Source organism: Schistosoma mansoni, chromosome W (genome assembly GCF_000237925.1).
Source record: "Schistosoma mansoni strain Puerto Rico chromosome W, complete genome".
Lineage (NCBI taxonomy): Eukaryota > Metazoa > Platyhelminthes > Trematoda > Strigeidida > Schistosomatidae > Schistosoma > Schistosoma mansoni.
The window spans coordinates 52710088-52726424 of record NC_031502.1 but is presented as its reverse complement, the minus strand read 5'-3'; the positions used below and the strand labels follow the sequence as shown (position 1 = coordinate 52726424).

The 16337-nt window shown below is 38.2% G+C and overlaps 2 protein-coding genes across 2 annotated transcripts in view; one reads left to right on the top strand and one right to left on the bottom strand.

The window, feature by feature from the left end:
- Window positions 1-4577: 4577 nt before the first annotated feature.
- Smp_039670 (putative cyclin l) lies at window positions 4578-13155 on the top strand (the record flags this gene model as incomplete). The annotated part of the gene is made up of 6 exons (XM_018790122.1): window positions 4578-4874; window positions 4908-5017; window positions 5052-5172; window positions 5206-5270; window positions 8999-9688; window positions 11937-13155. 6 exons carry the CDS (start codon window positions 4578-4580, stop codon window positions 12574-12576), a joined length of 1923 nt encoding a protein of 640 aa, XP_018655496.1. The 3' UTR covers window positions 12577-13155.
- Smp_143760 (putative terminal deoxycytidyl transferase rev1) overlaps window positions 12850-16337 on the bottom strand; it is a gene marked incomplete at both ends in the record, with an annotated part of 39067 nt that continues 35579 nt past the window's right edge. Inside the window, 4 exons of the mRNA XM_018790121.1 lie at window positions 12850-13082; window positions 13420-13507; window positions 14014-14158; window positions 15244-15404. Of these exons, the coding sequence (XP_018655495.1) occupies window positions 12850-13082; window positions 13420-13507; window positions 14014-14158; window positions 15244-15404 (627 nt within the window). The remainder of the gene's footprint in view (window positions 13083-13419; window positions 13508-14013; window positions 14159-15243; window positions 15405-16337) is intronic.

Below are 16337 nucleotides of genomic sequence, written 5' to 3'. Positions count from 1 at the left end.
GACATGGACTGACTGGGAGAAAGGAACGAAAATGGTGAGAGATTTGCAAACATATGTGCCTTCAATAAACTGGTCATAGGCGGCACTATATCTCCACACAAACGCGTACACAAAACCAAATGGACTTCACCGGACCACACAAAGCAGAACCAAGTCGACTATATCTGCATCAACAAAAAGTTCAGGAGGACGATAGAGGATGTGAGAACCAGGAGAGGAGCTGATATAGCATCAGATCATCATTTGCTGGTCACCAAGATGAAATTAAAACTTAAGAAGCATTGGACAACGGGACGGACAACATCACAAAAGTTTAATACGGCTTTCCTTCGGGATACTAACAAACTCAACAAATTCAAGATAGCCCTCAGCAATAGGTTTCAGGCCTTTCATGATCCACTCAATGGAGAGGGAACTACTATGGAGAGCATTTGGAAAGGGATAAAAGATGCAATCATTTCAATATGTCAGAAGGTTCTGGGCCACAAGAAGCACCATCACAAGGAATGGATTACTGTTGATATACTGGATAAGATTCAAGAGCGGAGAATTAAGAGGACAGCAATCAATATCTGCCGAACAATAGCAGAAAAAGCCAAGGCACAAGCTGAATACACAGAAGTAAACAAGCAAGTGAAGAAGAGCGTCAGAACCGACAAACGTAAACATGTGGAGGATCTAGCAACGACGGCGGAAAAGGCTGCGAGAGAAGGACGCATGAGACAACTGTATGACACAACGAAGAAACCCGCTGGAAATTATCGTAAACCAGAACGACCAGTGAAAAGCAAGGAAGGCAAGGTAATCACCGACATTGAAGAACGACGGAATAGTGGGTAGAACACTTCAAAGAACTCTTGAATCGACCAGCTCCACTGAACCCACCCAACATCAAAGCGGCAAGCACGGACCCCCCAATCGATGTTGGCCCACCAACAGTTGAAGAGATCAGCATGGCCATCAGACAAATCAAGAGCGGCAAAGCAGCGGGACCAGACAACATCCCGGCAGAGGCACTGAAAGCAGATGTGGCAGTAACTGCAAAGTTACTCCACATTCTCTTCAGTAAGATTTGGGATGGAGAACAAGTACCAGCAGACTGGAAAGAAGGACTTCCGATCAAAATACCAGAGAAAGGCGATCGCAGCAAGTGTTATAACTACAGAGGCATCACTCTTCTCTCAATACCAGGAAAAGTCCTCAACAGGGCATTGTTAAACAGAATGAAGGACTCCGTAGACGCCAAACTTCGAGACCAACAGGCTGGATTCCGTAAAGATCGATTATGTACAGACCAGATCATTGTGGAACAGTTAATTGAATGGAATTCATCACTCTACATCAACTTCATTGATTACGAGAAAGCGTTTGTTAGCGTGGACAGGACAACACTACGGCGTGCCTGAGAAGATAGTCAATATCATAGGACATTCCTATGATGGACTAAACTGCCAAATCATCCATGGAGGACAACTCACCGACTCATTCGAGGTAAAGACCGGCGTCAGACAAGGTTGCTTACTCTCACCCTTCCTCTTTCTCCTGGTGATCGACTGGATTATGAAGACGTCAACATCTGGAGGGAAGCACGAGATACAATGGACAATTAGGATGCAGTTGGACGATTTAGACTTCGCAGATGATCTGGCTGTTTTTGGGGACGTTATTTCATTTGATTCAAAGCTTGTAAAACAGTAGCACTTAATTTTGTCCCTAGTCTATTCTACAGATCATAAAATTTCGTTTGATGTAGGATTCACTGCCATAGTCTTTTGTACTCTATTTTCTACTTTAATTCCCCAGTTTTCGACATAATAATATTTTCCTGATTGTTGTACGTTGTGGTCGAGTTAGTCATCTATTTATTCATGTATCTTTCTACACTAATCCGAAATGAGTACCAGATCGGAACTTGGAATAAAGCGAGTACTGTTCCAGTTGTCTTGTCTTCCCTCTCGTGTGTGACTGTCAGCCAATCATGTGATAGGATAGTTTTCGTCTCTCTACCCCACTTCGAACTCACGCATACTGGCCTCAAGGTTAAGCCAGTCAGCCTATTGCGTCAAGGTCTTAATCTACACTAGACAAGTTATCCTCGGCACGAAAGTGGGTAGACAAATCAAGGACGTAACACTCCGATACAACACAACATGTACCAATCGAATTACACTTGACGGAGAAGCTTTGGATAATGTAACAACCTTTACATATCTGGGCAGCATCATTGATAAACACGGTGGATCTGATGCAGATGTGAAGATGCGGATCGGCAAAGCAAGAGCAGCATATTTACAATTGAAGAACATCTGGAACTCAAAACAACTGCCTGTCAACCAACACCAACATCAGAATTTTCAATACAAATGTCAAGACAGTTCTACTGTATGGGGCCGAAACCTGGAGGACTAAGAAGGCCATCATCCAGAAGATACAGGTGTTTATCAACAGTTGTCTACGCAAAATACTTCGGATCCGTTGGCCAGACATTATCAGCAACAAGTTACTGTGAGAGAGAACAAACCAGATTCGAGTGCTGTCCCACGACCTATTTAAAGATCTATTCACTACTAATCTGATTTCTCCTATTTATGAGACGTGGAGCACCCGCCATTAGAAAAAGAGAATAGTGGACGTGTCATTGCCGGTAGTCGAAACTCACACGTAGCTCTAGACAACTACGATTCAAAGGCTTAAAATCACAGCACAGTGCCGTGCGACCGTAGCTAAGGGGTTCCAAACCCTATGAGCCTTATGGCCAGCATTTTCCAATATTGGTCCCAGTATGTTCGATATAACATACACAACCTTAGTGAGATCCAGATATAAAAACTGCGCTCAGACTGCAAGCTACTATTCAAAATGTGGTACAACTTCAACTTGACCCAAGTTGGTTGCCGTTTAGTATTGCCGAACCTTTTTGTTAAGTAACAGACAGTGTGATTCGAGCAGTAACTTTCTGTTTATTTTTTTCGTGTTAATTTTTATCGTGTCTGGGTGAACACATTTTTTATCACGTGTTAAAGTATTGTAGATCATCAACGTGGATGTTCTATGTCAAATGATTGGAAGCCTACTTGAGGTAGAAGGGGATGATGTGACCAACAGCTAACGTCGAAGTCACAGCTTGCATTCACAGCCTAACGTGATTTGGCCCCTTGATGTATCAAAGTAATATGGTTCTTTCGAAGACTGTTTAACACAAACGCGGGACTACGGAGATATATTATTAAGAATGATTGCAGAGATGTTAGTGAAACCACCACCTCACCGGCTAGTCCATGGCGTATGATTAACTGGTGCGTATTGGTTGTCTTAACCTTGACAGGGATCTGTGATCTGTGCGATATTCAGTGACCCAACTGCCGGATGATTTGGCTAGGGCTCAGTGACATTCCACTGCCCCTACAGTATATACACAACCGTTTTATTAGCTTCAATATTAATTGCTTAAATCTCTCTATGACTAATTCACTTTCTCATATATACGTCCTTTAATACTATCAGTTCATCAGACGATCATTTACACTTTTGACCAGCCCCTTAGTTTGTTCTCTCTCATTCACTCACACTTGCATTTCTTCTGGGATTCGTTTTATGTGCTTGAATCTTAGTGATCTATGTTGTGCAATAATAAGCTGTAATCAACTCTTTGTATAGTCTTCTGAAATTTATGCTCCATTGAGAGTTATCTAGTGATGGTTATCCGGATGAGTGATATACGAAGCCATAGGAATTATCTCGGAGATAATTCGCTACAATGTGACCCGAATATCTTGAAAAAAGCACTGTGGGAGCCTAACTGTGTAATTCCAGAACCGAAACCCCGGGGTTTATGATAGAGAGTGGCTTTAGAAGCTAGGCCCCTTCTCTTGTTGAATTCAGGTTAGGAGGTGATCCGATTTAAATGTACAGAATACTAAGAAGTGATTTTGGACCCGATATATCCTCTTTTACTTTCCATCAGATCAAGACAACGTAGAAGATAACATAGGTGTTTACAAAATCCACGAAGGAACTAAATACCCGTGGCAACCATATTTTCACGCAGAGTCATCAAATCTTGGGAACTGATGCTAGCACCTTCAATTAACTCACCGAAGAGGTGATTAGACAATTTTAGCAGCTTACTTGAAAAAGACTAACACAGACCGTAGGCCTTCTGTATTAAATGCAAATTTGAGTCTGAACTCAGGCCTTTAGTCATCTGTCCATATCAAACTTTCTCCAAAGGACCAACTTTATAAGTGGTTCAAACGGTTGAAATGGTTGAGGACGGAATAGAAGCTTTCGCTTAACGGGCTTCCGTGTCTAGTAGCAGTGGATCACCTCCAGGCAAAAACTTAGGTATATGAACGATAATAGAGGAAAAAAAGAATTTGGTAAATCATAATAAGTTATCCTTAGTCCTTAGCTCGCGTAACAACCATAACCTGATATCTACCAGGAAATACGAATGAAAGAAACACGATGCATAATAAACATATGAGGATGTTGAGAAATAGATTTTTACAGTTTTCTAGTGTTTTTGCTTTTAATGAGTGATTGACGTTTTGTGTGACACATTTAAAGTTGCAAGTATGATGGCCGCCGAGTCGGGTTCTCGATCTGTAAAGCAGCCTGATTCAACTTGGGAATACTGTGGTGTGAACTTAACCATTCACAACATTATTATACCCGAGGAGCGTTTATTCCCTACCCCATCACAGTTGGACAAGATGGAATATGAAACAGAGATTGACTTAAGGATTCTTGGTTGCGAGTTAATCCAAGACTCAGGGGTTTTGTTACGGCTACCACAGGTTGCTATGGCAACTGCACAGGTATTGTACCAGCGATTCTTCTACTCCAAGTCATTCGTCCGTCACTTCTACGAGGTAGGTGTTTTTTGTCTAGTAACTTGCTTCCAGCATTACGCTATGGCATGTATATTTCTGGCTGCAAAGCTTGAAGAGTCTCCGAGACGTATTAGGGACGTAATCAATGTTTTTCACCATATAAGACAAGTTCGGGACAAAAAGTATTGCTGTATACATTATTGGTTTTTATTTCAGAACACCAACACCTGTGATTCTCGATCAAAGTTACAGTAATCTTAAAAACCAAGTTATCAAGGCTGAACGGCGTGTTTTAAAAGAATTGGGGTTTTGTGTTCATGCCAAACATCCTCATAAGGTAATTTATCTAAAGATAACCCATATTTTGCAGCTTGTTATTTGCTACTTACAGGCTTTGGACCATGAAACCAACAAAAACCTTGTACAAACTGCTTGGTGAGTTAGATTCGTTTGCATAAAGTTATAGATGTGAAAGTGCCATCTCCTTAAGGGTTTTAGTATAATCATATGTGGTACTGTTTTTATTCCGATTTCCCAGTTGTCGCTCCACATATTTAGCACTCACCATTGATAAGACTTCTAGAGACAATCATAGGCGATTTACAAGTCAACTAAAGAAATATTTGATTTCAAAATAATTTATAAATGGAAATGGAGTTGGAATATATCGGTTTCGGCATAAAGTAAAAAGGTTAGGATCAAAGGTTATTAGTTTGAGTATAGTCGCGTGTCATGGTTAGAATATAGGGTTGTGGTTATCATCATAGAACGAAATAAGCTGCCATAAAAGATGCTTTGTTGCAATGTGAATGGACTAATTAAGTGTGGGAATCCGGGAGGCTTTAGTTTGTCTGATTGGTAAGGATTTTCTTAACAACCTCGAATCAGCTAAGATTGTAATGCCGTTGTGTCCCAATGGCTAGAGCTAGTAGGGTTATGTTTGTCAACTAAGCTCCACCCAGGTATGATTCAGCCACAGCCTTGATAACGCCTCAAGTCGCATAAATTACGCCAAACTTGTAATTAACAGCAAGGATTAGATGTCAGTTTTTCTCATATAAAACTAAAAACATGAGCCGTCTCTCGCTACGTGAAATCATAAGTATCCCATTTCGAATTTGGCTGGTTGTCTAAATGTCGCAACAAATTTAAGCAGTGAGACCATTCTTGTCGCTCATGTGTTTCAACTTCATTAGTGTGCATCTAAGCAATATTTCTTTTTACGTAGAAAATTTGGTCATCAAAGCTAAACATAAAGAGCTTAAAGAGTGTGACGCATACTTCTGGACAAACCATTGTCAAGATAGTGACTCAGTTGCACGAAATTTAGAAGGCAATATATGTCAACTACTCATTTGTCCTATAGCCCTGTAAGTTAAACCCCTGTTTTTATATAATTGAAGAACGAATTCTGATACAAAGCATTCGGCTGCAGCTTCTACGTTAATATTGAATGGATTGCTTATTTCAGTAATGCACTTGAAATATTTTGGCGGAAACACTAGTTGCTTTAGTCTTACTGTGTTAGGTAGATCGGGTAGTGAACGGTAAGATAAAAAACAGCAGCGTAAGGTTTGAAGGTGATGTCTTGCCACTGACTGTTGGGGTATGGTGGAATGTGTCTCTCTAAAACCAATATCTATATCGACGCTGCCGCATATCGGTGGTAGAGGGTTGAAGAACGTCAGCCCTGAAAACACCATACCTAACCTTGCCGCGCGTATATCCTTCGACGATGGTAAGGTCTTAATATCATAGAATGGACACTAGAAAGTATTCTCGAAATTTGTGTAATTTGAACCAGGATGCTATCCTTTAGGTTCCATATATTCAAGACAACTGACGATTAATTCCTCAAGAAGTATCTTCTCACAGTGTGGTCAACAGGGAAACCATAGGTTCCCACCCATTCATAACAATAAATTAGTTGATGTTTTATATATGTACTACGTATGCGCTACAGGCATACGTAGACGGTGTCTGATGTTTTATGGGTGATTTGTTAGGAGGCTAGGAGTGACCAGATCACAGCGTAGCATCAGTTCACAAAGCCAGTGGCGAACTGGGTTATGTTGGTAGATCCAAACTATTTGGTTAGGGCTTACGTGGTTGCCGGAATTATTAGATAAAGACATCAACATGTCTGAGAACCGGCCACTTGATCGTCCCTTAAATCTTAACGTAAAATATTTCCCTCGTTACTAAAGACATTTTATGGTACTAAGTTTCTTCCCTACCTCTGCTTTATTTCATAGATGATCATCCAATTGTCGAGATACACAAGACAGTCTGATGGAAGTTGAAAAGTTGACCCAAGTTGCCTTTCGAAGTGCTTCAGGTGTTGTAAGCACCGCCAAATACTAATGATGTGTAGACAAGCCCTTAGGTTGCTTTGGTGGTGTTAGGCTTTGTTGCTCTAGGGACTGAACTATCACCAAACAGTTGGTAGTTGTTTCCATTTCGCCTGAGCCCCTAACCACTAACTTAATGTAGGTTTCACGAAATCTTTGTGGTGTTACACTTGAGACCAATCAAACATCAAGGATAGCCTACAAAAAAGTTGCTTTGCTAAATCAAGAAAGACTTCATACCATCCTCACGTCTTATTAATGCTACAAGTGCTTATCTGCGCTCCCTAGTCTAGCTTTATTTGGTTGCAGATTGTACTGTTATGTGCTGCAAATCTGGATGCCATGTGTTAAAGCGTAAAAATAGTTTGGAAGATAACTGAGTCGGTCTAAATTCAGACAGGTACTCCATGTCATAGAGAGTTTCCTTTGGTTTTATTGGACGAAGTTTTCGATATGTAAAATCGATGAGTAGGACGCTAATCGATAGATAGACTTAGAGATATAATGTGGTCGAGTGATGGCCGTATCATTAATTTAAACCGATGAATGGTTAGAAATCAGAGATCAGATTAGAAGCTAAATTAGTAGATTTTTCATGTGAAAGAGTAGCATGCATATGTATGAGACATGAACACAAAACAAACATGATGAAATGTCATAGGCAATTGGAAGAAATTAGCTTATGAATCACTCATTCTCCAACCAATTAGGGCCTGATTTTGGGTGTCGTATCAATGCATTTTGCAGCAAAATCCTTGATTGCAGTTGGTACGACTGTCAATGCGGTCATCATTTAATAAAAATAAGCATGGGACTTGTCCCACTTGGTGGTCGTTATTTATTTGTATTATTCGTTTTTATAGTATCTATCGTAGTTTCGTATGGTTATCGTAAGCCACAAAAATTTATAGAGTAACCAGAAGTTCTAACTTGAGAGTGGTTATAAACACTTCATTTGTGCCTTCTTAAAACTTTGTTTCATTAAATGTATGTAACAAATAAGCATATTAAAAGTAATTTTTAAGTGAGAAATATATTAGTTTTTGCTTGTTTGTTAATTCCCTGTTTATCGATCGTAGTGTAACTGTCCTCCCTGTTTATTGGTGGTTTGTGTGGGTCACAAAATGCAGTCATAGAGAAATACGAAGATAGAATACGTTATATAATTTTGTACTGCATCGTTAACTTGCAGACTGAAACATGATTAGGACAGGGTTTGGTTGTGCGCAAAACTGATTTTATTCGACCTTTAAGACAGGCGAGTTTTACATCACTGAATTCGAAGTATCTTTTAACATTCCCGGGTATCCTTTGTCAGATGATTATGAGGCTATAATTGTTTCACTAGTTAGTAGAATGGAGTGTATCAAGTAGGCGACTGCAAGTTTAGTCCTTGTTCTAGAGACGGGACAATGAATCTGGTACATGTTAGTACTAATTAAGTGTGATGAAATAAACTATTTTACTAAACTACTTTTAGACGACAATTACATAGTATTATTTCAGAAATCGGACTACTTAGTGATTATGATTAGCGCTTCTAACTAAATAATGAACTACCGAACTTTTAGCAACTCCGTGAAAAATACGCAAAATAAAAATAACATTCAGAAATTGAAGCCGTTGTTTTGGTTTCTTGATATCAAATAGCCGTACCTCGGTAAGTTACAAATCGAAGATTTTGTGTGTCTGTATACGTCTCCTTAAGGCTAAAATAAGGTTTATAATTGTTGTATCTCTTTATTGTGAATCATTTAAGAAGATCTAAAACTTAGTATTCTTAATCTCCGCCTAAAACGTTCCGTACTTTAGGAATTACATGAACGACAGTCTTCGAACTGATATATTTGTTCGTTATCTTCCGGAAGCAATTGCATGTGGTTGCATTTATCTGGCATCATGTAAGCTCAACATTCCTTTGCCACGCCACCCAGCTTGGTGGGAAATGTTTAGCGTGAGCGAAGAATCTGTTCACGAGATCGCTTTGTGTTTGCTGCGCCTATACGCTCGTCCAAAGGTAGATGTTGGGAAACTTGAGTCAGTTCTAGCTCAACTCAGGAAATCTCAGGCAGAAGCAAAGGAACGAGAAAACGAGCTCAAGAAACAACAGACCGTCACAACACCCCCAAGTACTCGGTCCGACCACAGTTTCGGTTATAACTCACCCCAAAATCATTTGTCCAAATCTAAGAATCAAAACAAACCTAATGGGAATATGAAGTCAGTAGACAGTAAAGCTGAGCCTGAAGATATTACTACTGTTTTCGCCCCAAACTCGCTTTTAGCAAGCGCCTTAGCTAATGCCAAAGCGGTCGCAGCAACGATTACAGCATCGAAATCTGGCATGATCACAGACGAGTTGTCAAAAGTGGGTACCGACCCGTCAGTTGTTCCACATAAATGCGAACCTAGTGAAGATGTTTCACCAGGATCTCCAAAACAGCTGGCTGAACCTAATCAAATAGATAATATATCCGACGTTTCGAATAAGAAGCCTGATAGGTAAGCTTCTTTCCAATAAATGTTTGTAATTTGTTGCTAAACAAGTATTTCCAACCTAAGCCACCTAATAATGTCAGTTTGATACTCAGACGTGTCCTTTCATGAGTACACGTAGAATTATCATGTACTTTTCTGGTTACTCAACTCAGCCGTTGGGGTCAAATAATCATTTCATATTTTATGACTCAGTTTCATACATGTATCTTCATGCTTCCTGACGTTGCTGCACATTTGGTCACATAATTACGCGCGTCGGTTAACTACACATCTTTGATAGTATTCGGATATTGGTAGATGCAGAATACTTGGTTGGGGTCCGTGCGACTATCGTAACCAATGGTTGAAGACTCTGGGTGACATGGCTGAGAATCAGTCACAATGGATACACTCTTTGTCTTCCCTTAAACTATGAGATTAAAATTATTTCTTTCTGTATTCTTTCTTCCTGTATTATATCCTTATATACAATCTTTCTTTTATATATTTGTACCATTAAGATAACTACTAAGAATTTAGTATTGATCTTATTGTGCTAATGAGGTGTGGCAACTTGGACCGATGCATATATTTTCTGGTCCTACGTTGTAGCTGACTGACTGAAGTTCGCTAAACTATTTTTTCTGTTAAGTTATACCCTTTTTTTAGATGACACTGGATTTATTTGCAGTTAAATTTTTTAACAGATTATGGGCCTGAAAACCACTAACCTTCTTTTGATTAAGTTTAACAAATAGGAAATATTTCATGGATTTATCTTTTCTTGTCATTACTAACCCATGTAACTTTTCAGTCTAAAATGTTAGGTAGGCTATAGACTAACAGTTGGTGGTAGTTTACACAATCTTCAGGCCACCATTTTTGTAGAGGCTCGTGATACTATCTAATAGCCCAGATCCAAGTAAACCTGAAATCAAACTTGGTATCTATTTGTGAATGTGGAGTGTTCTAAGTTTAATTCTTCGTGGTTGTCGCAATGAGTATATGTAGGACATTAATTTTCACCCAGTAATATATGGTTGACCCATTTTGATTCAGTAAAGTAAGCTATTACTACTTTCTCCAAGGCAGTTGCTCTCGGTACCCCTACTATATTGTGAAAATTTCAGCTTTGAGTTTCACAAGCTTAATTTCATTTCTTAAGACTCCATTATAGAAATATATAATATATACTGCCAACAATGGAGTTGTCATTCCTGGTTGTAGGTAATGTCCGTTGTTTACATTCCTTGGTATTTTGTCAATAATCTTGAATTACTCATGTGGACAAGAGTCTTCACATTTTTTAGAAATTAAATTAAAATGGATCCATGTACTTACAAACAGTTCGAAATATCAACTTTGTTTTATACGGAAGTTAATAGTGACTATAGTTCGGAAATTTACGTGGTAGAAACAGGATTTGTAACGAATTGTGTTGCTGAGGTTCTCTTGTTGCAAGCAATATTGGTTCAAAAACTTACGCAAATCAGCTTGTTGGTCTGCCCTAGCTGAAGAGCACCCGAATGCCCGTGGTACAGGCTAGGATGAGGAGAGTCTGCTCTCCTTAAAATGCTCTCACATGGCCGCGCGTATACAGGCTGTGCCAGGGAAGTCCTACTCACTGCCTCGCGGCGGTGTTGTTTACGTAATACATAGGATGAAAAGCGAATGCCCAGCGCTGTAACCAGGATGGTGGATATATAGAATCCACCTAGGGAATTTGGAAAACCCTGATTCCAAACCAATCGTGCACATGGGCTCCGGGATCCTGAAGGAAAAAATGGCGTATGAATCTATTGTTTGTCACCGGCTACCATGGGATTGCATCTCCTTACGCTGCTCCACCGCTTTGTGGATTTGATCTCTAGGTCGAAGGCTCGGGGAGTGGCCCTTTAAGAAAAAGCCACCTGCTTCGGTTTGGGCACCCGGGCAGTATTCCAGCCCTCACACAAATCGAGTGATTTGTGTGGCACATATGTATTTGGTGCCTCCTCGTATCAATGTTTATGTGTTTTGATAATAACTGAAGAAGCAGAACTCATGTATCTGCATGCTATGTGTATTAAAACTGCAAGTTAATTTGCAATCTTATAAGTGTGAAAGGTTATGTAGACGAGTCACTGCCCCACGTCCTTTGTCTGGATAATACTGAAACGTATTTGCCACAGGTGGGAAATGAGAAATGATAGTTTTACTGGTTTTTAGATGAAATTCTTTTTTTTACTGTTTCATTGTTGAATAATCTTAAATTGTTTATTGAATTATGTAGAACTGTACAAGAAAACTCTGAGAGCAAAAGACGACCAATTATTCGACCAGCTGCCTACTCAAATATTCCATCTAATAACACAGAATCAGATAAAAGACGTCGACATCATCGACACAAATATTCGTCTAAAAAGCATCATTACAATTCGATCTCCTCATCGTCTTCGTCGTCTGACCGAGAGATTGATCAAAACCGTTATAATTCAATAAACTTATTGACAAATAACTCCAAATCTCGTAATTATCGACAAAAATTAAATGATATATCATCCTCTGGCTCTGAAACAGGCGATAGTTCTTCAAGTCCTAGCAAACACATAATCAGTGTGCACGATCGCAGAAAAAACTATAATAATAAACGCAAACATATTCCACGCTCCTCATCAGAGGATTCCCAAACATCTTCTTTCAGTGATGAACCTCGTTTTTCCCCGACTCATCATAATCCAGTAAAAACTAAAAGTGATCGCCGTCATTTATCACCGCCCTATGCCTACCGAATGGATTATAATAAGTCACATAAAAGCAAACATCGTTCATCATTGCGATCTGCACCAAATGGTGAAAGTGGTCGTATATTGCGTGAGCACTCTAACCATCGTCTAGTTTCGAGTCGACATCACGATCATCACCGAAGGTAAATTGTACATATGAATGATTTAATTTTACTCTGTACAAAAATTTTATGAGTATTAACTTTTTTCACTGGTTGCCTGTACGGTATGATTGATAGATTATCTACCAGATTGCAATAAATTATTTGCACTATCCTATCGTTTTGTGGTGTTTTACGTATTTTCAGTTCTTGTTTAAAAAATACCATTCAAAACGGATTCTTGAAAAATTATATTACTTTTGCGTTCCAGTCTTGGCAAGAAAATTATATAAAATGTTTTAACATTGGAAACGTTTTCTTACTCTGCTAGTCGAAGTTTCAAATTGAATCCACTGTACTTTTCTTTAATTGATTCTGTTAATGTATCAAGTATTGATTGATATGCTTTTCTCCAACTACCATCGGGTGGATGTGCAAGTTTTGTTATAAGTCTATCAAGGAGTATAAGTACTGAGCGAATTCGCTCTAAATTTGTATTCACCAGAGATGAAAGGTAATCGGTCAAAATTTGTACATCTTCGTTTTGGGGCACTGAAAATTAAAAACAACGTTTCTTATTGATCAATGATGTAATAAATGCTATTACTAATATATATATCCCTACACGTCTTTTATTGTTTCAACCTTCAGTTTACTTTTTCTGTATTTAGATAGTAAAGTAATAGACTGTAAATTCAGGGATTCGTCATTTCACGATCGGTGTAGCGGTATTATTGGTGCTGAGCTAATGATAGCGCCCAGTGTATGTAACCTGTGTAAAAATAATTTCTAACGATGTGTTGCTACCTTAGTAATTTATTACTAAACTGGGTATCTTTCAAAAGTAACTACCCCCAAACTTTTTTATTAAACACTGATTTGTACCCACCTGCTTCACTAGTTATCCAATCACCAAAAATTTGTTGAAGTTCTGTCAATGTTTTATTGGTGAACAAGCCACTCGGGTCTTCCATTGCCTGTGTTAAACAACCGAGTTGTGGTATTTCAGGTTTTATGGAGTTCATAGGAGTAGGTGTACTTATGTGTTTTGAAATGGTTTTACAATTCGCCTTTTGAAGACGTGCACTTTTGACTACTGATAATTTCCCTCCCTTATATACGCGCTTTGTCTGCAACTTTCTGCCATTCACTGATATGTTTCTTTGTTTTACTGGAGTTGTGATGGGCATATAATTTGAACTACATGACTAGAAAAGATTGAAATTATTATACGTTGTTAGATCATAGCTTCCAGAAGCAGTTTTAAAAAATATCAATAGTAAAAATAGCAACGCATTAAATGTATTTCTTAATCGATCCCCTGCCCTAATTTCTATGTATTTTTTCTCATTAGGCACACATACCTTTAAAGTGTTTTATCTGGTTGGTTATCACAGCTAACCTATGTTAAATAAAGTGATGCTTTTAATGGATAAGCGTTCATCCTGACAGTTTCCCAGCAATTTTAAGTTTTGGTACTTACTGTCACATTTTTCTGTATTTCGAGTGCTCGGTTGGTGTTATGTCTGTCCTCTAAATGTCCCAATCGATTACAGTCGTTTGAAATATCTTTGTTTACATCCGTGATGTTTAATTCTTGATGACGTTGGTCTTCATTGTCGGTCACCCTAGAAGTTGTAGATAAACAAAAATAACATGCAAGTTATATATCAACAGGGTTTTTACGAGGAAACATGTGACCTAAACTTATCGTTTCGGTGTTTCGTGATAGCGTAGGCCAAGGTCAGTGGCTATCTGCTTGCTTTCAACTATATCTATACTGATCCGGCAAAAATAATTAGTAAAAGGAAAATATGTACGTTTAATAACAATCTATAGATATACTAATAATCACGTTCAGTTATTTTGGTAACTGTAACTTCCTCTTAGTACAATCCCGTGTACCACCACCAGGTATCTTCGATATGATAAATGTTTGCTGGATCTCACTTTCCAACTTTATAAGCAGTTGGTGGAAATACTGCAGCTGTAAACTGCTCGATAGATCATTAAAACAGTGACATGAATAAAGCTAACTTGTTTTAATTTTATAAAAAGAGATGCAATGTTTTGTATAATGTTAATAGTACTACTTAGATGTGGAAGCTGAAGGATCATTTCATTAGGCAAGAGCTAAGTCCTAAAGCATTTAAGCTAGATATTTACACATATTCAAGGTACTCAATGCGAATTCGATCAGAGGACATATATTTGTGAATTTCAGCTGTTTGTCACAGGCTGGTTACCTTTATTTTTTATAAGTTTGTAAATGTAAATAAGGTAAAGGGGTCGTAAGGCTGTATAACGTAGTGCCGTTTGGTTAATAGTTTAATTAAAATTTCGAACATCACTTGACGTCTTTCGGGGTTTTCCACATCGTTACTATTTTCGAAGACGGTGCTGGCAAAAAGCGTTCTAATCATAGTTATTACCATTATTATGAAGTAATTTGGTTCATAACTAGATAATTTGCATTTAGTTGTATCTGCGATCATAACAAACAAATTTGTCATCCAAGTAGATTATTTAATCTTTGAATTTAGTTTGAAAATAAACTACCACATTATTGCCAAACAAGTTTCGTTTCTACATGTATAAATTAAATCGCCTATAGCAAAATATAATCAACTTTGCTGGGTTTCAGGTAAATGTAGAATGACTCATATTTCTATGTAACTGTAATAACAGTAGATTTTGAAACAATAATACCAACCTAATTCGCTGACATTGGGAGTTTACCAAGTTGTTTGTTTTTGGCAAACGAAGTGACTGGTCGTTATCTTTGAATGTTTGATCGTTGCTACATAGGTTCATAATCTTCATACCATTAACCCTTGAGCCTCCCTGCTGTAGTTGATGAACTTGCAATCCTATCTGTACGGAAAACATATTAAACCATATTTATCATAACATTGAGAATAAATTGACATTGTTTACTGTGTATGCAAACTCTACCTATTAATTGACATGCATGGTAAATGTAAGTGGATTTTTATGAATTACAAACATCTAGTGATAACTTGTGTGATTCGTTAGGGCATGATAGTCAAGTGTGTAGAGAATGGAAATATTCAAAACTACAGTTCATAAAACCTTTTTTTATGGCAAACATTTGTAATAAAGCTATTTCTCATTCAAAAATTTCTGAGGTAACTTACAACTTTATTAGGTGACGTCTGGTCACATATGTTTGGCTTTTACATGTTTTTCTATGACTTGATTACCGATTTCGGTTAATAAATTTCTTTCCAAGTTATTGGGTTTAAAAATCTGATCTGACAGCACCCTAATGTGAGGGCTCAATTATAAGTGTACGAAAACTACCAACTTGTCAAAACAGATCACTTCGAAGTATTCCGCTTTATTCGTACTTTTCAGTTAGAGAATGGCTTTGCCTTTTTTGTTTTGCCACAGTCAATCCTTTAAGTAAATTTAGCTTTGATATAGTTCTAAGCGTAATTTAAGTATTGGATGTAGCATACTTCCAGCTACTTTGTTAAGGATATGGCGATTTTATTTTGGCTTGCACTGGTTACGTAGTAGGGAATTGTTTCTTTCTCTCCACCATTATGTCTGTATAGATCCTGTCAGCTCTATGTGTGATCCATGAAATGCCGACATCTTGATTCATGAGAACACGAACTACACTAGCAAGTTGAGTAAAGAGCAAAACCTATTTTATTTATTATCTTGTACTTTTGTGAATTCGATTCTAAAATTTGAGATATTTTTCAGTCTGTTTTCACTGAGGGAATCATCAATTTGGGGAACTCATTCCCATCTTTTATTCGGACTGCTTGTCCTGTT